The sequence below is a fragment of the Lutjanus erythropterus genome, chromosome 14 (genome assembly GCF_056507025.1).
Source record: "Lutjanus erythropterus isolate fLutEry1 chromosome 14, fLutEry1.hap2, whole genome shotgun sequence".
Lineage (NCBI taxonomy): Eukaryota > Metazoa > Chordata > Actinopteri > Lutjaniformes > Lutjanidae > Lutjanus > Lutjanus erythropterus.
Genome location: NC_139330.1, coordinates 13,369,278 through 13,395,395, shown reverse-complemented (window position 1 = coordinate 13,395,395; position 26,118 = coordinate 13,369,278). Strand labels below are relative to the sequence as shown.

General features: G+C 40.2%; 1 protein-coding gene across 1 annotated transcript in view; it reads left to right on the top strand.

Moving 5' to 3' along the window:
* The window catches only part of stk32c (serine/threonine kinase 32C), a 99,972-nt gene that overhangs the window by 11,586 nt on the left and 62,268 nt on the right, over positions 1 to 26,118 (top strand). The window contains exon 2 of the mRNA XM_084736522.1: positions 24,625 to 24,680. Within this exon, the coding sequence (XP_084592648.1) occupies positions 24,625 to 24,680 (56 nt within the window). The remainder of the gene's footprint in view (positions 1 to 24,624; positions 24,681 to 26,118) is intronic.

The following is a 26,118-nucleotide window of genomic DNA, read 5'->3' as shown; positions in this document are numbered from 1 at the left end:
TATAGGCTTTACCTTTTTGACTAATTGTCTGTTAATTGTCACTAGCAGAGTTCATCATCTGTTATAATTAAGCTCGCGTTAGCTGCATGGATTTAATGAAAATGTGCTCTTAGTATTCAATAGCTGACATTTTAAAATCCTGTAAAAGCGGTCCGCATGTACTTAATGTCACTGTAAAAGACTGAGGCTAAACGACACGTGTCCCGGGCAAAAAGTCAGCATCTTCACCAGTTAATGATCAGCGTTGAAGACACTGAAATAAGGAAACAGCATCAGTGTGTTGCATTGTGTTATAAGGGGAAAGGTTTTTAGGTTGACCACTAACCTGGCAACACTATCTAGGGTAGGTGTGGGAATGGAGAACCAGAACCATTCAGAACCAGTTCCAAATGGTCTGATCCACTAGAACTGTGTGCCTCCATTTCTTTGATCTGTACCGACATTGTTTTTCTAACAGTTGCACATGCAACATATGAAATGTCATCTGATACTATTGTTGGTAGTTAGTTAGTTATGATTGCAGCCTATGTTCAAAGAGATAAACTCAGGTTAATCCATTTCTTACAGTATTTTTTTTGTTTATTTGGCTGTAGAGAAGCTAAAAAATCATAACACTCCAAATAAAGTGGTGCTGAACAAATCTTTTCTATAATTTTTTTCTTTTAATAACCCAACAGAATAAACTTATACACACTCATTATGATTCATGGTCACAGAGCTTGAGAGGTCACAGAGTTGTGGCCAACCTAATATCTCTCTATTTTTGATTGAGGACAAAATACCAATCTTTAAAGTACTTTTGCATACAAACATTTGTACAAATTATGATTTTAATTGACGTGCAAATCTGACTTTGACAACCTCGGAGCAGACAGAACCTTGGCCTGGACCCCAGGTTGGGATTCAGCGTTCTACAGACTCGCAAAAATAACACCATGATCATTTTAATATCATAATGTGAAAATTATCATTTCTTTTTTTGCAGTTGCCTTTACTACAGCCTCTTGCACACCCTTCTCCTTCGTTAGGGCAAATCTTGACAGACCTGCTTTGTGTAGTTCCCGTTACTGAGGTATGACTGGACAATCACTGTTTGCAGGAGAGATTTCGTAACTAGTCAATTAAAAAATGAAATTATTTATTGATGTATATGATCATAAGGTGTTGTAAGAACGACTTAAAAGTAATAAAATTAATTCTAGTAGAGATAGTTAATTGTCAGAGAAGCAATGCAATTTAATCTACTATCCTATGCTCTTAAATAGCAGTTTGTCTATCTGTTATTGCAAAACTTTGAAGCTGATAGCATTTTATGGCCTTGATTTTTTCAGGAGGCTATTTGTAACTGAGAGAATGAGGTCAGAGGAAGGTGACTCTGTTCTTCATGTGACTGCAAGAGGACAGGGCTGCGAGTCTGCTGGCCGGCCTCTTTGATGTCAGAATACCACGCCACCCACCGGCACTGTACTTTCGTTATGTAGAGCTTTGAGCTCAGTTGTGCTGCCAGAGGGTTTTTGTCACACTCGTTATGTTTACATCCACACAAGATGGAACAAGGTTATTGAGAGAAATCAGGCTAAGGCAGGAAATCAGAGAACGTGTTTACATCCGTGTTACTCTAAAACCTGTGTTTACATGCAGTTGGTCAGTAATCCAATTTCTCCCCCACCTCCAACCATATTTTTTTTTTAACCAAAGGCTTTGGATTTAATTATTTTGGACACTAGGATGCACCACTACGAGTGATAATCTGTCCTTTCATCCAGCTGCACAAAGCAGTACTTCCCGCCTGGAGTCTTGGTCATGCATAAATGCTTTTGTAAAACACAGTAAGAAACACATCAGGTTTTCCAGCAGAAATCCAGCCATGTTAACCAGATTTCTTTTAATCCCTTGCCTTAATTAAGCACACTGAGTATCTTATTTACACGACACTTGGAGATCTCAGGTTATTGCAGACAGCTAACAGTAACCAGGTTGTTATCACACTGACTCACCGGTAGCACACAAACAAACACATCCATAGTTTCATTCTTGAGATGCTCAGTGAATGGCCACTGAAATGTGACACTATTACATCTGACAGAGGCTCCTCCTTTCCAGCTGCCCGTTATACCCTGGGGGAGCATGTATGCAAACGAACCTCCTTCACTTCGTACATCAGGGATCTATAAAAACAGCCACACTGCCACTTGCAGGTGTCGAAAGAGATGTGTTGATTTCACAGAGCGCTGTGAAAAAGGTGCTTTATAACAAGGTAGGGTTTTGAAAATTAGGTTTGTACTGAGGCATCACATGAGCACACACCTGCGCTGAATATACAGCTCCGGTGCTTGTCCTAAATACCTGTGAGGACTAATAGAAGTCAGGTGTATCTGGGCCAGAACACGATGTGTCCTGCCTGTGCTTCAAATTGGAGCTGCTAAGGGGAAAGAACTAGGCCACAGTGTCCATTTCCTCTCACCTTAAACACACACTTAAGAAGATCTTTTTGATGTTTTGAAGTGGGGTTGTATGAGGTACTGGCACGCCCTCAGTTTGGAGAAGCAGCAGGAGAACCAATGTAGGGTGCAGAACATCAGTTTAAGTATATGCTATATTTATATTTTATATTGTCACTGCTTTACTTTGCCCTCAGACAGATGGGAAACCTCTGTTATATAAACCACTTATCATTCTCTCCGAAGCCACCAGACTCTGTTGACAAAAACAGTAATTTTACCTCACAGAACACTGGAGTCGCTGGTCTACCGCTGCCTCGATTGGTTAGTTTGTTTTAGGCTTGGACAGTAGCAGTCTTGCAGGACTCCCAGAGTTCATCAAGATTCTTCGGTTTCATCTTCCAAGCCTCCTCCTTCATCTTACCCAAGACATGCTCAATAATGGTCATGTTTGGTGACTGGGCTGGCTAATCCTGGAGCACCTTGACCTTCTTCGCTTTCAGGAACTACAATGTGGAGGCTAAAGTATGAGAAAGAGCGCCATCCCTCTGCAGAATTTGCCCTCTCTTGTGGTTTGGAATGAATTTCTTGATACTTCATGCTGTTGATGTTGCCATCCACTCTGCAGATCTCTCACACACCCCCATATTGGATGTAACCCCAAACCATGATTTTTCCTCCACCAAACTTGACTGTTTTCTGGGTGAATCTTGGGTCCATGCGGGTTCCAGCAGGTCTTCTGCAGTATTTGCGGCGATTGAGATGCAGTTCAGTGGATGATTCATCAGACAAATCAACCTTGTGCCACTTGTCCTTCCTTTCTGCAAGCTGTGGGCCTTGGCAAATGCGACACGATTTTTGTGTTGTCTTCTGTTTAATGCTGGTTTCTGAGCACTAATTCGGCCATGGAGACCACTGCGTGAGAGAATTCGACAAAAAGAACATCACCAGTTTCTTCAGATCTTTTTCTTATCCTCTCCACTTGATGTTTGGATACATTAAAGATGTCTGCCACCTCAGCAGCAGACTTGGTCTTCAGGCTCTTGATGATCAGCACTTTGGTCTGTGGTTGAATCTTTGGCATGTTGTCAGAGGTCAGGTTGCACTTCACATGAAGGTCTGGTGTGCTGGGGTTCTTTTTATACACACCTGGGAATGTCTTAATTACAGTATTTGTCACAGGTGAAGCTCTAATCTGTGATTGGTTAAATCATTTAAAGACACGACAAGACTTTTGTCCTTGCAAAAACAGATGTTTACCAAGCTGTGAACATCAGGACACTTTTTGACGGGTTCTTTTCACACCCAGTTATTAATATGAAAGCCCTTGACATTAAAATTAACCATTTATTGTAACAATTGGTTGATTAGAAATAAAGTTATATGCCATTTTAAGTTACTATGTCCTTATGCGACTTCTGTCAGTCACTGTAGTTTCATATCGAGTGATGTATATAATTATTGATCATATTTGGTTTATACAACAGCAGTTTCTGATTAAAATGCTGTCTGATGACAAAGTAGAGCAGTAAAAATATTTTAAATATAGTGTACACTCACATTCATACCTACGGGCAATTTAGAGTCACCAATTAACCTAACGTGCATGTCTTTGGACTGTGGGAGGAAGCCGGAGAACCCGGAGAGAACCCACGCAGACACGGGGAGAACATGCAAACTCCACACAGAAAGGCCCTGCCCCAGCCGGGGAGCTGGGGGATTGAACTCAGGACCTTCTTGCTGTGAGGCGGCAGTGCTAACCACTGCACCACCGTGCTGAAGGTGAGTGTGAGTGGTTGTCTGTCTATGTGTCAGCCCTGCGATGAACTGGCGACTTGTCCAGGGTGTACCCTGCCTCTCGCCCAATGTGAGCTGGGATAGGCTCCAGCAGCCCCGCGACCCTTACGGACTAAGCGGTTACAGAAAATGAATGAATGAATAGTGTACACTTAAACCGATATTGATTTTTTTAGATGGTCCCATTTTAGGTGGTTACAGTACATTGCTTAGCTTCCTACACCAGTACTTCTCCTGCTTCTCTTAACTTGAGACGTGCCGACTGCCATCTACTGTAGGTAACACACTGATTATGGAGAATTACCTCATACAACCCTACTTCAAATAATCTGAACTACTGTCACACATGCCCTCATCTATCTCTTCCCGTGGTTGGAGAACAAAGCTACAGTACAGCCTAAATTAATTATTTATCATCCTCTGCTCCTCTATTTGTTCTTCTATTTATTTTTCTTTATCTTGAGGTATTATTCCATTTTTATTCTCAACATCTCTTTGCCTTTTTCCGGTTAATACACAACATATGTTTGCATATTGAACATTTCTTACAGATTATGCTAACTTGGCGTCAGAAATGTTATCGTCAACAATTTGTGGTACAATCGACACCGTCCCACTGAAGCACGTCTGCACTTTTGTGTTTTGTGTGTTCATATAAAGACAGCTGGTGTTGGAAGGGAAGATGCATTATTCAGCCGTCAGTATACTTTTCACCTTTGAGCAGCTGAAAATAAAAAGAGCTGTTTTGCTTTTTCCTTTTAAACTCAATACCTGAGCAGTATAGAAATGGAGAGTATATTTACGGTATACCATCACAATTTTTCTTTTCTCGTGGAGACTCTTTGTGACTGCTCCTCCTCTTCCTATCCCTCTACCACATTCCCTCCCACCACCTCCCACCAGGCTCTAAATAGATCCCTAATGTATCCCTCTGTGAACAGTCGAAAGGTTAGTATGGCATTTTGGTGGATTTCTTCTCCGCGATGTGTCACAGCCCAGAGGTTTGTGAAACCAGGTTCTTCTGTTGATGCAGACGAGTGGCGGAAGCAGTTAGGACTGAGTATTATGACACAATTCTTAATTGCAAGAACAGGTTTTAAATATAAGAGTGTTTGCTTATATGGGTGGTTGTGCATGAGTTAAGCCTTGTATATGGCAATAACTCTGTCTCAAAAGAAAAGCTTAACATTTGTAAGCACTGTTTAAGAATCCAAAGGTTTTATTTTTTATAAATACCCCAGAATAAAGCTAGTGTTGAATATGCGACTCATTAAAAACGAGCACTAAAGAATTACAAAATACCTTATCATGAACAACATCTAATATATAAAATACATAATCAGAGGATAAAGCTTTTACTTCGATCATGTTTTGGTTTCTTTGTTAATCAAATCAAATGGACAGAATCACCACCAAGATCTGAGAGGACTCCGGCTCAATGAGTGGATGAGCCAAAGGTGAAACTTGTTTCCAACCACCCAAGACCCACAGATATTTTTAATTTACCACAGAAGAAAAAAAAATCAGTGATCAAAACAGTCAATCGAATAAGTAATTATTAATTGTAGAGATTTGCAGATAGAGCATTTAAGGCTAATGGGAAAATTGTCATGCACAGTAGTCTACTGTAAAACATTCAGTAATGTGCATTTGTTTAGATAACTTGACTACACAACTCTGTCATTAATACAAGCTTTACATTATATCAGCTACCTACTGACTTTGTCATCAGGTTTCATGTTGTTATAGTCAGTTGTAGTTGCTTGCTAGCTATCTAGCTAGGGAAGAAAAGTTTCGGAAGTGGTCGGCGCTGACAGGAAATAAAGATTGGTGTAATTTAGGACATATAGGCACTTAGGAATGTGTCTAAACTATATTTGTTGAGATTAAAAAAGAGCGTAAAGATACCTTGGAACCCTGGAATAGTTGTTAAAGTTTAAAAAGACAACCAACCGTAGTCGCAATAATGACGTTCACGAGTCTTTGACAGTATCTTCAGCTTTAATGATTAAAGCTGCGTTCAGGGTGCCGGTCTGGGATGATGACCTTTGAGGAGTCAGGCTGAGCTGTCCAATAAATCCATTGCTTTTTCACTGGAGAAACTGACCACCATCCTGCAGGAGTCACTTACACTGACACTGACCTGCAGTGTATACTATCTATATGTATTGTCTGCCTCCAGATATCACAATAAGCCATAGGTGGTTCACCATAAGTCCAGCGCCATGCCTCCGCTGTGTTTTATTAATGAGCCAAAACATGATGAATACACAATGTGCTGGCCCAGGAGTTGTGAATCACAGTGAATTAATTATGCCAATGCAGGGACTGGGAGATGATGTGGCAGCACTGTAACATAACATAGACAGGGAGAAACGCACACACACACACATACACACACACACGCACACACAAACACACACACAAAGGGACACATTGCTATGGTAACCTCAGAAGTTTTCACACGGTCCAGATGATGTTTCTTTGTGACAGTGCGGTGCATGAGAGAGTCCCCGTGCTGCAGTGCAGAATTATCCTCTGAAGTGTTCTCGTCTTGCTCCCCCTTCGTCTTGACAGCCTTTAGATGTATGATACAGCCTCCCGTAGTGATTTCTCTGAGTGTAGAGGTCCAATTTCACATCTCCTCTTTCATTCTCAGCAACATGGCTCCCTGTTTGTGAGGATTTACCTGACATCTGCGCAGCTTTTTCATACCTCGTTCAACTTTACAACTATGCAGTGCTGTGTACACGTGCACACATACTGTACACAAAATTTATGACTGACTTTACATTGTATTGCAACTGTATTTGTAAGTTTGTCAAAATGAGGGAGTGCATATGCTGAGTAAGACAGTCAGACTGATAGTCCAGAGCAGAGCTGGAAACATATAACCTTAAAGTTATAATCTTTTAGATTTTGGTCCTCATTGATTTGGCAAATCCGGTGGTTACTGTGGTAACAGCATGAACCAATATTCAGTAGGACGCACAGCTTCTTTGTCAGAAACACAACAGAAGTGCAACTGGTGTATCTATTTACAGCACAACCAAACAAAGTCACATTGTTTTAATGAGAAAATTGGTAAATAATCATTGCAGTCGTGATGCCGGCACAGAGCGAGGAGTCTTCCACACAATAGCAAATTTGGTTACCTCTCTGAAGATTTGTCCATCGTGTCGCCTGCAGCCCTCCATGTAGCAGCTCGCTGTGGCTGCTTCTTCTTGCTCTTTTTCCCTTGCAGAAATTAAAAATGATTCACTCTTAAAAAAAACCCCACAGAAAATGATCATGTCTTGTCTGGTAGATGTATTTGTGATGAATGATTCCTGTCAGAACCACAGTGACTAATACGCTGCGCCTCCTCTCAAAAGATTGTACAGTTAACAATGTGAATTTTCCAAACAACTAATTTCCCCTAGATTAGACAGAAATCTAAATTTAGACCAGTTGGTTTATCTTAAATTAAAACTAGTTGGTTTGCTTCAAAAATGATGTAATTTACCATTTTTATATGCTGCATAGAAATCATGCTGCGGAAATAAAACACAAAGACTGACTGATATGTCATGTGCATTGTTTTCGGAAATATTAATCATGATATACAGTCTCTCAAGGTGTATGAATCTACTTTTTCTTGTGGTTCAGTTTAAAATAGCAAACAAAAATCACAATAAATTATGATATTGAATTGGAATACTTAGCTATGAAGCTGCCAATACATAGGAATTGTAATATATACTGAATTGGCACCCAGTAGTTAGGAATCAGGAGATAACTGTATTGTCCGAGCCCTAACATCCCTAGTAAACATTGAGGCTGATGCTGGATTATATGCGGCGGTGTTCCCGTGAATCCCTCGTGCATGTAAAGGCAATTTGTATGCAGCTTTGGAATGGTGGACTCGACAACTAACAACGGACGCTATTATGTAGTGAGGTACTTCCTGAATGTAAAAGCATTGAAATGCAATGGCGAATGTGAGGGTCTCATAGAAAGCTCGGGGTAATGGCTGCACACTGCTCTTTAATGGAGGTGAGGAAGTTCTCCAAACGCTCATTTGCCAGACCAATGAGTAGGTCTGAGTCCTTGAATTCTTTTTCTCTGGAATGAAAGAAGAAAAATAAAGTAAACTAAAGGAGCAGAATTAAAATGGAGAACAACAAGGAGGAGAGATATGGCTGACTTTAAGATATAAGACATTGCAAACAAGATTACTGGCCACTGTCTCCAGCCACGGAAGTCCAGGCAGACAGTCTAGGTGAATGATGGATGTAGAAATAAACAGCTGTGACTGCTCGGGGAGAAAATCTGTACTTTCTATCATCTGGCAATGAAACTCCCAATAAAACTTCGGCAGCTGATGTGCACATCTGTGATCTATGTCCTCTATTGATCTTCTTTAGGCACCGTGAGTTCAGGTCCATTCTAATTTGGTGAGTAACCCTAGCAACAAGGTACAGCGTATGAATCATATGCCCCACTAGTTGTTTTTGTGTAGAGGTTGATCACATTAGTGAGGTACACAAACAAAGCCAGCGAAAAAAAAAAAAAAACAGCCAGATCAAGCCTTAATGGCTGCTTTAATTTTCCAGCAGCCTGATTCTTTTGTGTCATCATAAAAGCCGTCCAGCAGATGAAGATCAAAAAACCACTCTCAGGGTAATTAATGCACATGCAAGGAGACTCAAAGACAGTGTAACCACATGACAGTCCGCCCACAGGGATTGTCGACTCACTACTGGAATTGAATATAGAGTTGCGCCGGCACACCCTCTGTACATATCTCCCTATGCTTGTCCAATTATCAGTTGAGATCCATAGCTGAAATTGTCACGCCTGTAAAGACAATAAGCTGTGCAGTGCTCATGAATATGCATGAGATGCTCTGTTTAGAGAGCCCGCAATTAGGCTGTATTAGTGCTCTAGTGTACAAGGAGAAAATGATGATGATGGCTGCTCGGTGATGATAGTGATTTAAGTAAACAGATTCATCAAATTTGGCCTTCAGCATGCTTCAGAGGCACTCTCCTGTCGCGTCGGTTTGAAATTTAAGACAGCAAGCATTTGCTTTCACTAGTTATAGAGTAAACTTTAGCTGCATACAAATCTCTTAGGTAAACAGGGAAACACTACGCTTTAATGAACTATTTACAGAGGCAGAAGTTCTATCTTTATCATGAACAAGCAACGTATCTGTGGAAATCCTGTGTGACTTTTTCCTCCAATGCTTATCTCATCAGTCTTTAGCAAATCTTATCTAAGAATCACCTCTGATGGCCTGGTCTTAAAAGGACAGTTCACCCAGCAATCAAACACACTTTTTTCCTCCCACCTGTTGTGCTCTTTATCCATCTAGATAGTTCTGGTGTGAGCTGCCAAGTTTTGGAGATGTTTGCTGTAGAGATGCCTGCCGTCTCTCATATATAATTAGACTAAATGGCACTCAGCTTGTGGAGCTCATAGAGCCAAAAAACACATTTAAAAATTCCACAGCGGTGTCTTTTTCCAGAAAGGTTTTGCCAGCCGTATCAGCATGCAGAAAGAAGCATGCAATGAAGAGAGGGTCATACTCGTGACACTGCGAGGTGAAAACATTAATGGAGTCTTTCTCAGTGGAGCTGTAACCTCTCATCCATGAGTAGATGCACACTTCCTTCTACACACTTCTATTTTTGCATTGCTGAAAATAACTAGTGCTTAGTCTGTTAGCTCAATGCTAGCACATACTGGGAATTCCAAATAATACGCTAACGGAAATTAGCATCACGATTGCGGTGATATTATCTTAACAAACAGACCAATTTTATGTCACAGGCTGAACATAAAACTACATGGTGTGCCCATACTTTTCTTCTGCTCTGTGAAAATAAACTGATAGTTGCAGGTTTCACATTTATTTTTGGCTACTCTGGCTTCAACACTCCACACTGACCAGCTACAGCAGCCTCAAAGGGTCAAAACTCAAACTCATATGTGCTGCCCTCTCCTGGAACGCAGTATCTCTACCAAGTGATAGCTGTATTTGTAAACCAATCTATGTATATTTTATTTTTTTGTTCACTACTTGATGAGCAGGAACAGCCAAATGTACCACTTTTCTTTAGAAAGTATATTTTATTCATTCTGCTGAAAATTTTATTCACCACTTCTGTATGCAGTGCAGTCCGGGGTTTGGAAAGGACAGATCTAAAGTTCAATTTCCTAGGTGAAGGATGTTATTTTAAAGCCTGTGTAAACCCAAATCCACTACAATCCTCTAATCATGTAATTTAAGGTCTATGTATATAATAGTAAGCATATAAAAAGTAATGCATGAAATATTGTCATCTAGGTTTGTGTACATCTTCCCGTCTTGGATTTGATTTGGGCATGTTAGTGCTTGGAGATTTATTATGAAAATTAAGCAATTAATTCCATAAACCAGTCATAAAATATCCAGGTCACTTGCTATGTGGGTGCAACAAAACTTCTCCTCTCCCGCTGCTGCAGCTGCTCTCTGAGTTGGCTGTCTGAACTTAGCAATGGGGGGCTGAAGCCGTCATATCATCCCTTTAACGCAAACACTGATTTAACTTGGTCAGAATCAATGTCAGTGTAATTGCATGTTATATTTAGAACGTTTTCGTCACTTTACTTTGCTAAAGTCATTACTGATGGTGAACAGAAGCTGCCGTCTGTGTTCTCTTTACAACCACAAAACTCCACTGAAAAAATTTCCCTTGCAGGACACAGGACTTGCTGGTCTACCGCCGCCTCAATTTCAGAGCCTTTAAAGAGTCACATTTGTGTTGTGTGCAGGAGCAACTATATGTAGCAGTTTACTTAAAAAATATTTATTCTGCTGCTTTTATATGCAGTATAGCAATGATGCTGCTGAAATAAAAATCAAAGACCAACTGACATATAATGTGCATTGTTTTTGGAAATATGCATTATGATATACAGTCTGCAGAAATGCATGATTTTACTTTTTCCCATGGTCAAGTGTTAAAAAAGCAAACAAAAATTAGTACTGAATTGGGAGATAAGTGTCGTCCCAGTCTGAACAGGAAGCTGCTCACAACAAGGTCTGTGGATTATCTTGAGTATCCGGGTCATGATCTCTGGAAAAAAGACGTTGCTGTTGAGTTTATAAGCAACATGCATTATATACAAAAGGAGGCAGACATCTCTAGGCTGATATCTCCAGAACTCATACCAGAACAATCTTGATTGATAAATAGCACCATAGGTAAGAGGAAAACTACGTATATTCAATTTTGGAGTGAACAGTCCTTTTAAAACTTGAACTACTTGAGCTGAAACATGCTGCCAATGATGATGAATCAAGCCACCATGTTCTCTTTATCGCCATCCAAGGCACATGCAGCCTTCCCTTTGCTGATCAAAAGAACATGTGAGTCTCCCACCCCCCACCCCCATCTTGTAATGAGAGTCCCATCAATAAAGATCAGAGAAGATCAGTGCAAGGTCAAGATCAAGATGGTCTATAGTCAATCTCTGAGACAGCTTGAATGCCAATGGCAAAATGTCTCGGATTTACAGTGAGTTGAATAGTACAGTAAGTCTTCCTGCATCTGCCTCTCGATGCATTTGATTGGACGCTCAATATCAAAGACTTGAGTGTGTCCCAGCAGCTCGACTACTACAGACCGTGAAATATGGCTTACTACTGCGATAAAATATTCAGTAATCACGTGGGAGAAGAAGCTGCTGTAAAGCAAACAGTTTTTTTTTTTAGAGCAGTTCTTACTATGATCCTAGTGGCACTGTGTAGTGTCATATGCACAGTGAAGTGTCACATGCACTCAGACTCTGATCCGTCTGCCAGTGTCTGTGTACAGATACTAAACTCCTGCCATGAGAACTTGAGCAAAGTATGTAGCCCTCATCATATCCGGCGGTGCCTGCTGCTGATGCTATAAAGCTGCCAAGCATACGGCATAGTGGCTATGTGTGCACTGTGTATGCAAATGGAAACCTGTCAGCAAAATCTGAGAAATAGCTTGTAGACTGGCTGATAACGTAGTACAGAGGCAGACAGTACGGGATTGGATTAGAAGCAGAGGCGTATTCTCCAAAGACAGAACAGGAAGAGATCGATGCTAGGAGGTTTTTTGATCCTCGTCCAATGGGCTTATCCACACAGGGTGCATTCACTCAGTGTGATTTGATGGCTTGGTCGTATTCTAAATGTACTCTGCATTAACATTTCAGAATTCACTTTCTGGGTTTGGTGTCAAGCTGATTTACGTCTTAAAAAGATTGAGTTTGATGCTTATTGATTATTATGCTAGAGCAATATTTCAATATTCAGATTCATTTTATCATTCAATGAAGCAAGAAAAAACTTTATTTACACAGCACTTTTCATTCCAGGTGGATGCATAATGTGCTGCACAGAGAGTGAGCCACGAAAGTTGCAGCCACAAGAACAGATGCATAAAAAATAATGGAGCCAATTGGGATGCAAAATAATATAAATGCAGACCCGTAATCAACCAGAAAAAAGTAGGACAGGAGAAGTTAAACCGTTTGAAGGGGAAAAAATATAATAAGATAAAACAAAATAATTAAAACCAACCAAGAAACCATTAAATTAAATTAGATTAAATTAAATTAAATTAAATTAAATTAAAAGTTAAGACCCGCTGCCCAGACTACCAAAAGTCACAGCTATAAAGGAATGTTTTCAGTTCACTTTTCTAAGACAGTAGTTTTGTGGCATGAACATGATCGGGTAGCTTGTTCCAGTGGCTTGGAGCATAAAGGCTAAATGCAGATTCACCGAATTTTGTGGAGACCAGGGGAATAACCAGGCGATCTGTTGCAGATGACCTGAGGGGTCTAACTGGCTCATAGCTCACAAGCATGTCTGAGAGAGATTGAGGTGCCAGACCATGTAATTCAATGAAGTTGCTGAGCAACATGTTGTGGTAGACTAGCAGACTGAAAATAGAAGTTTTTCCGTGTCATCCTGGGATAAAAAGCTCCCGACTTTATATATTTCTTAACTGATAAAATATGTTTATATGGCTCTGGAAATTGGTGTACTGGTGTATATGTCATCATTACATAGTCTGTTCACCAGAAACTACTTACAAGTTTAGTCTCCAACTGTAAAATGTTCTGCTTAGTATTAGAGGTGTCATGATTCACCAAATCTATGATACGATTTCACTTTGAATTTTCTGTGCACGTTACAACTGGCACCGCCTGTAGGCGTCTACGTCCTAGACTTGAAGTTTGCTTCATGGCACTTGTATTATTCTCTCCTGATTGGATCCTTGCTTGTGTTATATCAGCTCTCAGATGTACGTTGTTTTGCATTAAAAGCGTCTGTTAAAAATCAAACTATAAGATTGTAAGATTGTAAGGTCATGATTGGATTCGATTTTTCGATTAAGACATGTTTTTTTCAGCACTAACTGCTGTGCCATTGTTAGACTGTTGTTGTCTTTATTTCTTAACATCAGTGTTTTTATGCTCTGACAACTGTCATGCACATTTTCAGATTCTTTGGAAAGATGGTCTAGATGGTATCAAGTGTGACTTTGAGGTGTTGTTTCTTTCTTTGGACTTGTGCCGGAAGCTGCAAATAGGCAGGGATGGAGAGGGAAAAAAAAAAATACTGCGAGAAAATGAGAGAAAGTTCATTTTGATTGATTTTCAATTTAATATTGAAATTGTGACACCACTACTCAGTACTGTATCTAGGTCCCAGTGTTTTAATAACCAAATTTTACATTTCCCTATCAAAAATATCTTATGTGTGTAAAAACAAATATAGGTTGATATATCATGACCGGATTTTCTAACTCTCAAATGGGCCTCAGAAATGCAGTATTGATCAGGCTAGGTAAATGAAATCAAGTCTGTAGAAATTGACTCTGTTTGACCTGCAGTACAACCAACACTTTTACATTAGGAGAACTAATTTATAATTTTGCTAAACTGTTTTAAATGGAGCTTTTATCAGTGAAATAAACTGTCTATATTGGCACTCAAAATAAGCATCCATGCAGAGTATTTTGATTGCATAAAATGTAAAATTGTCATTCATTGTTTACTGCTAAAGATCACAAACTACTACTAAAGATTTGATTTACTTTATTAAACTGACCATAGACAGATTAATCTTGCAGAGGCAGGTGTGAGATGATGATGAAGTGTTAACATGCAGCGGTAACAGTGACAGAACTTCGATCTCTGCCTTTTCCACTTCAGCCGTCTCAGCACAATGGAGTGAGCACGATGAACCATGGCTCCATCATATTAAGTGGTGTTTGCGTAGATCAATGTGCTCAGGCTCTGACATCAAAGGTATTAGGTTGCCCCCCATTAGGATAGTGCTTTGCCTCCTTCTCGTTCCTCGGTAGCGTCCTGCAGCTCAGCCTGATGCATCCATTTCAGGTGACAGTGGAACAGTATCATTGGTCCAGTTTATTGATCATGTGGTGTTTCTCTTCCAGTCAGATATAGCCTCTTTGGGGAAACCTACGGTGAAATTGGAGGCCGCATAGTGGAGAATGAGATGTTGTGGGTGGTGTTTTGATTTTCTCAGGAATGCATCAATACTTAATCTTCTGCTATCTGAGTGGTTTTACATTAAACCCATTTGACTTTAACTTATTTTCTCTGCCGGATAACTGATGTGTTCGCGAAGGATGTCTTGTTGGGTTTAGGGGAAAATGGGAGAATGATGCATCTCAACACACAACACTCTAAACACATGAAAACTAAAGGAAGGAAAAAAAGGAAGAAACAACAGTACATGTTTTCCAATTTACTCAATTTAAAGCTCCACATTCTGTAGTTTAAAATGACTCAGATTAGATCAACATTGAAGGGATAGTTTGGATTGTTTGAAGTGGGGTTGTATGAGGTACAGTCTTAGAAATTAAGGTGCTACTTAGAACCATAAAGGGTTCTTTATACCTTTATGGCAGGTTCTACTTGGAACCTAGAATGAATGGTTATACCTAGAGTCATCTGTGAAAGATTTCATCCATGAGAAGTTCTACAGAGAACAATTCTGTGGTGTAATGGCACCCAGAACCCTGTCTGGGAGTTTGATCAAGAACCTTTCCACCTTTTAAGGGTGCTAAAAAGAACCCACTACCCACTGAACCCACATTTTTGTATTCAAAGGGATTATCTAGAACGCACTCAGGGGGTTCAACCGACAACCCTTATATATTCCAAAGGTTTAATCTAGAACCAATGAAGGGGGTTTTTACCATATTTTTTTTATGTAGAACACAGTTAGTCCAAACTGGTGGCGTGCCGACCAACATACGTACCTCATACAGCTTCACATGAACTATCCCTTTAACTCCACGAGCGAGGTGAAACATGACTGCACGTGTTCTTGACCACACTGCAGCTACTGTGATTTATCACACCTTGAAATACCATAAACAGTGAATCCATCCAACTTTACTCGAGCAAGTGACATCGCACAAATAACATCAACTCACAACCTTGAAGCGGCGAGCATCTGTTTGCAGTGAATCACGGCACAGCTATCTAAACTGCAGGTACTTGTATGAGTTGAACTCATAATTCATCAGCATCTGCGCTCTTGATAAATTGCCACCCCTCCTCCCCTCACACAACCCTCTTTGTGCCGGGAGCAGCGACTGTGATGGTGATTAATAAAGAACGTCTCATGAAAATTACATTATCTTAGGATTCATAATTAATGCCAAAATATGACTATAGAAACTTTTCGCCACACACTAAATTCATGCATTGTTTGGTATACTTTCTTTAGTCCTTCCTCTTCATGTCGCTGTTAATTGCAGTCTTTTAACTATGATCCAATAATATTCTGGCTTGTTAAACTGCAGCTTCTTATCATCTTTGAAGGACTGACGCCAACCCTGCCATTTGACTGTTGCTGCTGCAGATTTGTTTTGTCTTACTTCCTAAAAATTATCATGTTTAAAGGAAATTGCTTTGCCTCTCCTGATCCCTCTGCAATTCAGTGTTTCCCAGGGTATAATTAGCAAGGTTAATGATCTCGTTGCATAATGTATTTCTTATGGTCTTGAAGGTGTCCTCCACATGGATCACCTTGACTCACCTCCCCTCTTCTCTCTTTTATCATCCGCCGTATTACAACTGATTGTATTAACTGCAATCATTATAGAAATAAGCTGAGCTGTGCCGCTACAAAGGTTATTGGCCTGTTGTTACCGAAGTCGTTCAGCAGCTCCTGAGCTAAAAAGATGTGAGAACGGGTCCATCTTTCTTTGTGTCACCGCACCTCTCATAGCCCCAAGTAGTGCTGAAACAATTAGTGAATTTGTAAATTACAGTGCACTAATCGACAAGTTTCATAATCAGTAATTTAAGTAATTTATCAGGGAAAATGCCAAGCGTTGGCTGGTTCTCGCCTCCTTGAATGTCAAGATTTGCTGCTTTTTTTCTGTGCACTGTAAACTGAATATCTGCTGGCTTTATACTGACAAAAAAAGTTTAGAAGCGTCACCTCAGATTTTTCAAAACTTTTTTCAACTTTGTTGAATTATATACACTGATAATGAAGGTAACTGTTAATTGCAGCCCCGTCCCTTCAGAGAATTTTGCTGCAGTGCCACCTCTCATGACACCTTAAGCAGCTCTGAAATATTGTTGTTATAATGCATTTTGTCATAGTGGGTTGCTGTATATTCTGCCAGTAGTGAGGAGGAGTTGAAGACAAGCTGACAAATGATAAGAAGACATATCTTTACTGAATAGGAATGTAAAATTCCCTGCCCTCTTTGGGGTGTCCCTTGTTCTGGAGTGTGAGATGACACACAGTTTCACAGCTTGGATGGACATGAAACAAAAGATGAACAGTTGCATTAGAAAAGATCAGAAACAGCAGAAAGTTGAAGGTGCAAGCCTTTGTCCATGAAAACACAATATGAAATGTTACCAAGGAGCTCTGTGCACAGAATACAGGAGTTGCTGGTCTGTCAGTCTGTTAGTTTGTTTGTATTATTGCGCGAAAATACATTTTGCTGTAGATGTTGTTGCTGCTGGTACGCCTCTGTGCTTCTCTAAACCAGGGGCATGCAGACCGCCGCTGACTATAATATGAGTACCTCATACAATCCTACTTCAAATAATTCAAACTGTCCCTTTAAAACTGCAAAATTGAATGGATAAATTAAAGCAAAAACAACATGGGGCAGACTGTTTTTACTCTGATTTGCTGCTCCTTCTACTTTGCAACTCGACTTAATGATTATTAGATAAATATAGGAGTTCTTCTAGTAGGTGTGACTTTGGCGAGAAATACAGTACATGAACACACACACACATACACTCTCTGACCATCTAAGGCTCACACTCTCCATGCCCCTTGACATGGGCTTTATGCCAATATCAGCTCCTCCACTGGAGCCAATCACCCATTGAGGACCCCTGTGGAGCCCACTCAGCATATCATCCTGGTGTGTCAGCAGCTTCCAGCCTCTACAGAGGAAAAGCTGTTGTCGTTCTCCCACTGTCTCCGTGCTGGATCAAATTCGCTCACACTGTCCACGCTGCAGTTGTCTGCATCCACTGAAACCTGAGAGCGGTTGATGGAGCCAGCATAGTGACTGCAGACACTAGCCAACCACACTCACCATCAGCTTGCTGGTTTCTCTCGAGCGCCATTTGACCATGAAACCATGCAAATAAGATATATCATCAGCAGCATTTTTTGTCTGAAGTTAATCGAATGGATGCCCTCTGCCCTTTAATCATTTGGCACAACACCTGCTGCAGAAATCAGCCACTTAAAGCTCGGAAAGAAAAGTGCTGCATATCTAAGGACACTCACTGACAGCACTAGAAAAAGATTCATTGAAATGCAGGTGAATGGTTAGTCCACGGGTACAGAGAAAAAACTTGATCTCTCAGATGATGACTGTCAAGGCTGTCATTAAATGCTTTGTGCTGCAGTGAACCCATTTATCGACTGAACTGCACGCACTTCACCTCCACTGCTTGATTTCAATGGCCGGCCAGTCCAGAGATGCTCTGTGTTGTGATTAAAGTCGGCGTAAGGCTCGTATGACATGAAAGACCCATACTGCCTCCCACATAATTCTTCCTCCCAGCATGTGGGAGCCAGCCTGGCACATGGGTGGAGGCAGGGGGGTCTCTGATGCTGAAGCGATGGTTACAGGAAACGCTGTGTCTGCTCTAATTATCCCTTTAGAATGGAACAAGGCCCAAATCTCTTTTGCCCCTTAATCTGAAGAGCAGCTCCTTTCACCAGGCCAGTTAAAAGGGGCGGGGCACTTTTGTTTTCGCTTCCCATTACACGATGACTCATGCTTCGAGGAAGTGCTGTGATGCTGGGGACATCGATCGACGGGCTGAAAAAAAAAAAAAGTTGAGGTGGATGTTATCTGTAATGAAACATATTCCAAGGCTTTCATAGTGAATTTACAATTCTTCTTGTTAAGATATCAACATACAGGCCTTAATTTATTCCATCTGACTCACATTTACAGTGTGACTCAGTGCTGAATCCTCATATTGCCAGGTTCAGGGTTTACTCAGGTCTTTGTGAAAAGTATTTGACTCACCTGTTGAGATAGTCTGCAGTTGATTAAATCATATAATATAGTGACTGTTTGGCTGATATAAAAGAAATATATGTGAAAATATTATAATCTGAGTATGTTAACCTTGTTGTAAAGTAATGAATCCTATCTGATACGTAACCAGAGTAGAGTTTGTTAAATAAGACTTCATGAAGTCGGACACCGTAGATGATGGATTAAGTATTTCTCCTCAGATATCTGTTTCAGAGGAGTTTCAGATAATATTTAGTTTGTCTGGAGGCCAATGGGGTAAGCTGAAATTTTACAGATAAAGTCTGTTGATCAGATTTAAGAACCAGTCGCTGATTTGGCTGGAAAGCAGCGACACACACAGCTTTGCCACAGACTTTGCACATACAATATTTACTACTTAACTGCTGCATCCTGGGTACAAATGCATGCATTTCTATAAACCTTTGTAATGCTATACTACCAAAATGTTAAGCAACATGTGATTATAAAATGTACATGACTTTCAATTTACAGGTCACAACTGATTTCCATTTTCTTTGCACCGATGGCTACACCAGTTAGACTATCTAGTCTTGATTGTAAAAGATCAACAGATCACTGGTTTTATGCCCTGACACCTGAGAACAAAAGAACACTTTGTACATGTATTTGATGAGACAGGTGCGTAGGAGAGGGATAAGTGGACCACAAAGTTGCAAATGAATTCTGGCACATTGTCTAACTTGCAATATCACATTTATTTGGAACATTTCGGTGCTGGTCTAGTATTGAAACAAACAGATAAATGTAATATTGAAAGACAGAAAGTGTGTATGATGTCTTGACATTATTTACATTTTCAAAGTCTTTTAAAAGATAGTCTATCTATGGTATCAAGTGTGAAATAACAGCCGGTAAGTTAGCCTGTGTCATCTTTGAAGTGTTGTTTGTTTCTTTGGACAGGCGCTTGACGCCACAAGTAGGCGGATAGAGAGAAAAACAAAATACTGGGAGAATCGCCAACTCTGCCTTTGATTTTGAAGGTTGAAATTGAAAGTTAATTTTGAGCAGTTTTTAATTTAATATTGAAATTGTGACACCCCTACTTTAGTTTTACTCTTGAAAGCTGTTCGAACCCTGCGGGGTTTTCCAAAGCTGTTCAACCATCCGTCAGGCACTTCTGTTGGAGTGTACTGGCAGTCAACATATGCTGCTCAACATTACCAGTGTTAATGTGAGGTCAGTGTTGGCGTGGGAGCCACAGAGAACTGCATCATCATTCTGAACCTCTGAATCTATGAACCCGCCATGCCACATACACACTTTTCTACACGTTTCTCTTTATCCCTTTTAATACCTCCTGGATCGCTGTGTTCACGGTACAGTTTCTCTGTGTGCCGCCACCACGGCGCAATCAGAGCCATACCATATGAGAGGATTAGCCATGTACAAAAGACTGAGCAGGGTGAATCCACGCTGGATTAGTCTATCTTCCAGACAAAACATGCAAACCACACCTTGTGTCTTTTGTCTGGGAGCAAAAAGCATTGTGGGGTTTACCTCCTCATTCAGCCTGAGGTGCACAGGTCAGCTGGCAGTGGGTCTGCCTGGAGGAGCCCAGCGTGTGCTTTCTTCTCTCATGATCACTCCTTGTCTACGCAGACAGGGGGCTGAGCAGATCAGGATGTGAGCTTCAGAAGCTGACTGACTTTTAAGGAGGAGCTGCGTGAGTTAGCGTCATGCCTGCTGTGCTCACATCTGCCTGTGGCACTGCTACACACACACACACACACACACACACACACACACACAGAGAGAACAGAATCAAGTCTCAATCAGTAACACAGATGACCAGGAGGAGGCTGGCCAGTCGAAGCCTATCAGCTCATCAGCCCACAGTGCCACATCACAGTACGTGCGGTACATAATAACATGGTGACTGATTTCTCTGGTTTAAAACAGTACAAAAGCACTTTACGATATCTGTGTAAACCTTTTATATTCTCTCACTGAACCACCACTGAAATTTTGATTGTTACTTACGTAATTAAGAGTGTTTTAACAAGCGTAGAAAGTGAAGGTCAACAGTGGCTGGTGAATTTACTCAGCTGTAGCTATTTACAGCAAAGTCTGCGAGTAGGTTAAACAGCCAAAAGGAAATTTTGGTTGTTGTGTGGATGCTCTTTGTGGTATCTGTGCATTTCTTCATATGCTCATTCACTACTCCCATTATGGACACAATAGTTCACTCAAAAGACCTTTTTCACAGCAGCCATATTGACATGAAACTGAGGGTAAACACAGGTGTTACCGGTGATACGAATAAGGTCCCGTTTCAATTAGTGTAGCAGAGCCTTTCAAGTGAGCCAACATGCACATTAGCAGCACCCTGACTCTGTTTGATCTGAACCAAACGGGACATAAATTAGTATCATTGGTAACACCTGTGTTTACACTACTATTGCATGTCAAAATGTCTGCAATGAATTAAGAGTTCAGACACTTACTAATCACTGACACTGAGTAGTGAATTGACACTGCTTTTTTGTCTCATTGATTGAATTTTGAGGGCTCTACACAGTGTTGCTAGATTGGTTTGATGTTTTCCGGTCCAGTAATTGCTCAGAATCCACCCAGAAACAAAATACCCAAATATTATCTATAGTGAACAATACAATTTAATTAATAAACAACCACAATAGAATTCTAGTTTGTCACAATTTTTCCACACAGCTCAAATAGCAAAAATAATAGATTTTATCCAACTTTGTAACTTTCTTTCTAATGTTCCTGTGAGACACACACATGCATGAAGAGGGAGAGAGACACGGAGAGAAAAGTAAAGCCGAACAAATAATGATGCTTACAGTGATGTTGCAAGTATAGAGCTTCCTGTTACAGTGAGAAAAAAAAAAGATTTGCAAAAATATTACAGCTCGTGTGTGTTTATAAGGCAAGCCAGGGGTGGGTGGTAATGATGGGAATTCATATCTTCTCAACAGAATGAATAAAAATTATGTCATGTTCACAGCTGTGCAGAGTGACTGGATGTGTTCGCAGAACGAAGGAATATATAAACACTATGTTTTCATTACACTGTTTAATATACAGTATTTTTAACACATGTTTTCATTTAGAGATCATTGGCTTTTTTCTTCAATTTTTGACTTATTTAAAATCCAGCCCAGCTCATGGTAAACCAGCCCGAATGCTGTCCACCCACCTGAGCCCATTTTATCCCTCACAGTGCAAAACAACCCAGCTGGATGGAAAACCGCCCAATCTGGCAACACTGGCTCTTCTTCTTGGATAAATTTACACACTCAGAAATCAGACGCTCAAATACATAAATATAATGCACTATACTGTACATAACAAAATGATGATGATTTCGGACACAGCTGAGGTGCTAACTAGCAGCTAACTAGCTTGATAATTGTTTAGTGTCTGCTGGAATCTTGCTGTTAAACTTTAACACACATCATACCGTCATTTCAAGCTTACACCCCTGAAAACTCTGCCTTTGGACCTACAGGATTCAGAGTTGTCCTGTCCTGTCAGTCTGTGAGGCTAATATTAACGTTAGCATAGCTCCTTACGCCTCTTCCTAACATATAGTGAGTGAGTGAATGCTACTAGATGGAGCGTGGAAAAATCTGTCGTCATCCACGCTGACTGCTCACTGTAGGGAGAACAGAAACGTCAAGGTTGTCAGCGTCGATTTAACCAGTGAAAATAGGTTGTTCCATTGCATTACATAAACGGGGGTTCCTTTTTTGCTCAGTGAGAGTATTCCCTCTTTACAGGGCTTAAAATTCGTCTTATTCAACCACCAACCCTCTCGGGGTTTCATTTAAACTCTGTACCACACACAGAACATTTCTATCAATCAGCAGAACACACATCCACTGACGAAGGCAATGAGCCAAAACATCTAACTGTGCCATCACACATATTGATATAACAAAATAAAGTCAGATGAATGATTGCGGTGCTGTGAGCTGGGTGCTTTTCTGAAATAAGACTCCTCTGTTTTTTCCTCTGCTGGATTGTTCCCACTAGATAAGCCGAAATTCCAAATTAAGCATTTTCATTTCAAAATCATGGGCATTTTTCTGAAAATTTCTTCTTGTTCATTTGCACAAATGCAATAGTTGATCTTGATAATAACTGTAGTGGCCAGACCAATTTCCTGCAACATAGCAAAGTAATTATAATCATTTTTCACTGCACTGAATAAATCTCAGCGTTGTCATTAATGCAACGGAGCCTTAATAAAGTTATGAGAAGACAGAACTATGTGACAAGCATGGATGGAAATGGAAATTTAATTGAAAATATCCTTTATGTTCTATTGATTCCAAAAGCAATGTCTTGAAAGAACAAATCCAATCTATTGTACAGCCAGAAAGCGTTAGAACAGTAATATGTTTTTAGTAATGTCCTGTTTGTTTAAATTGTTTGTGTCATTAATTAGTGCTTCACATAACTAATAGGCCACTAGATTTTTTTCAGTAAAATTTAAACTGAGAATAAGACGTGTTTTGTATCTTACTAATTATTCAAGACTAATCAATTATTGATTGTTAATGTGTTAAACTATCAGTTAAGAAACATGCACAGCCCTTGTCCAATGCAGCCTTACTGAGCATGGCTGCAGACCCTTTGTTACTTATGAAGAAGGAAAGTAATCTTATGCTTGCAGACAAGACAAACAAGGACAAACACAATGTTCTTGTCAATCGCTTGACCTCAGTCCAAAGACCAGACTGAAAACGATAAACCCTGAGAGCAAGAAAGAAGCGAGCATCATCAGTGAATTGTCTGCTGATGTGCGTGGGTCGTAGATTTCAGCCAGTTGTAGTTGTAGGATTTGCAACTAACCTTTAAATGTGACGACTTTGTGTTAACTTGTCCAATGGCAATTTTTTCCCAGGTTGGCAAAATAGTGAGCCGCCCTATTCTGCCTCTGATTTGCTTAACCTAACTCCTCATACTTAAACCCACCTAACCCAAACCAATGACAGCAAAGAGTACTAGCCAGTCAGAGTCAGAGTAGGGCAGCTCATGACTTTGCTCTCCTGGGAAAATTTAATTTGCCTATGGTGCTGCGGACTTGCGATCTGATTGGTTGGGTGCAACCAAGTGTATGATTTGGAGGGGGGTCACACATACATTATACAAATTATAAAATATAAATGTGGACAGAACACTGATAAATGTCAATCCAGTGACAAACCTTATGTTCTTTTAGTACCCATGACCATATAAAAAAACACGTACAATAAAAAACAGCCGAGTCGATTCATGCATGATACATGTATAATGTTGCCGGACGGCTATGATTGTTTGAACTCACAGGAAGCTATGATGATTGGTCAGATTTGTTGAAAAGTTGTGGTGATTGGACAAAATTGCAGAGTCCAGCAGACTTCACAGTGATTGGTTGAATATATGTTAATTGTTGTGACTGCAACAGTGCAACTTCCCGGAGGGACTGAAAATGGGAAATAACAGGAGACAGATCTGTTTAGAGGGCTCATGTTTTGTACTGAATATAGGGGGGGACAGATTGGTATTTTCTCATTATTTGGTAGGACACAACTTCCCAAACAATGCGTACTTGGGCCCATGGGCTTGTTCATCTGATATATGTCAACAGCCACAAATTAAATTAAAATCACCGCTTAAATATTGTCTCATTTTAAATCAAATGTGCCCGCAGAGCCAAAACAGCAGCAAAAGTGTCACTGTGCTAATACTTTATGATTGCACTGCATGTCCTGAAGCTCATGCTGACAGATTCCTTCTCTCTCTTTCTCTCTTTTTCTTCACAGTGAACTTTGACCACTTCCAGATATTGCGGGCCATTGGGAAAGGGAGCTTTGGAAAGGTAAAGTAACCTCCATTTTTCATGCAGTGGGTGTGTGTGTTCTGTACCTTCAATTACCCTCCACAGTCATTATCTCTGCTAAAGAATCAGACAAGGCCAAGCAGAACGGGCTGGAAGAGGCTGCACTTCAGTTCTCATGATATTATGGTGCTTAGGAGATAAATAATTTTTCTATTTTAATAATAGTTATAAATACAGCTCATGTAATTCTTTCCATGAAGTCACTTAGAAGAGAGCCAATTTACTTTTCATGTCATGTCAGCCAACCTGTTGGGAGTTTTGACCCCACGTCTCAGTTTAATTACAGAGCAGCACAATACTGAGGCTGCGTTTGTCACCGCGCTCAATGGTTGGGCTGAGAGCAGCAGGGAGAAAAACTTGGCATGTCTGCGTGTGTCTCTGAGTGTGTGTGTGCGCTGCATATTGTGAAACCAAATTACCGCAGTTCTTTTCAACCCAGTCTCAGGTGCCAATATCATCATTGGTGGCCATTGTTGATAAAACAGACATTTTGGATTAACTTGTGGGCCATTTGTGAGATGAAGAATTCCTTTGTGCTCGTATTGAATGCCTGTGTGAGACTTCAGTAATGAATTCAGGGTGTGTATATGTGTGCACATGCAGACACACAATTGGGCTCCAGAGATTGGAATAGTTTATCTTCATTTCGAATCCCAAATATCACGGCTAATATTTGTTCATTATACTTGTGTCTGTGCACGACTCTGCAAATTCTTTCTGCTTTGCTCTTCTGAAAACACAATCTTTTTTCAAAAACATGTCCCTCTGTTATATGGAAAGTCATTGCCCGATGCTGAATACATTACCATTTGAATTTATGTTAATTTTTACTTATTGCTTTGTTCCCTCAAGCTGCTGTCACTTGCCTTATGATACTGAAGGGAATCTGCAGTGAGCTGGGAAATACACAGCGTGCAGGGCCTGGAGACTGAAGCAGGGCAACTCAAAATGTTTTGAATAATGATTTACACTCACTACACACTCCTAAATGTCCCATGAAAATAAATGTTCATTCATGTTTTTGGTTTTAAAATTCAAACATAAACAGGGTTTCTGCAGGTCCTCAAAAAGTCTTAATTTATATTTTTATTTATTTAATGTTTATTTGTATAGGGACAAGTATGTAGCATAAATCAACTCCAAACACCACAGCCATTATAATCTAAGCTAATTAGAAATGCCTGTCCCCAACTAGGCCTTTAAAATACCAAAGACTTAGCAACAAGTACACAAGAGACAGAACAAAACAAGACAGACACAAACTGTAATTCAATAAAGCACCATAAAATAAGAAGCACCAGATTATTCATGACTACATGACCAATGCCTCATAGGTAAAGACTTCTACATTTTATATCATGGACAAAAAAATGTTGTTTGTCCAAATGAGGATTCACGTAAGAGCACTTTATAATTC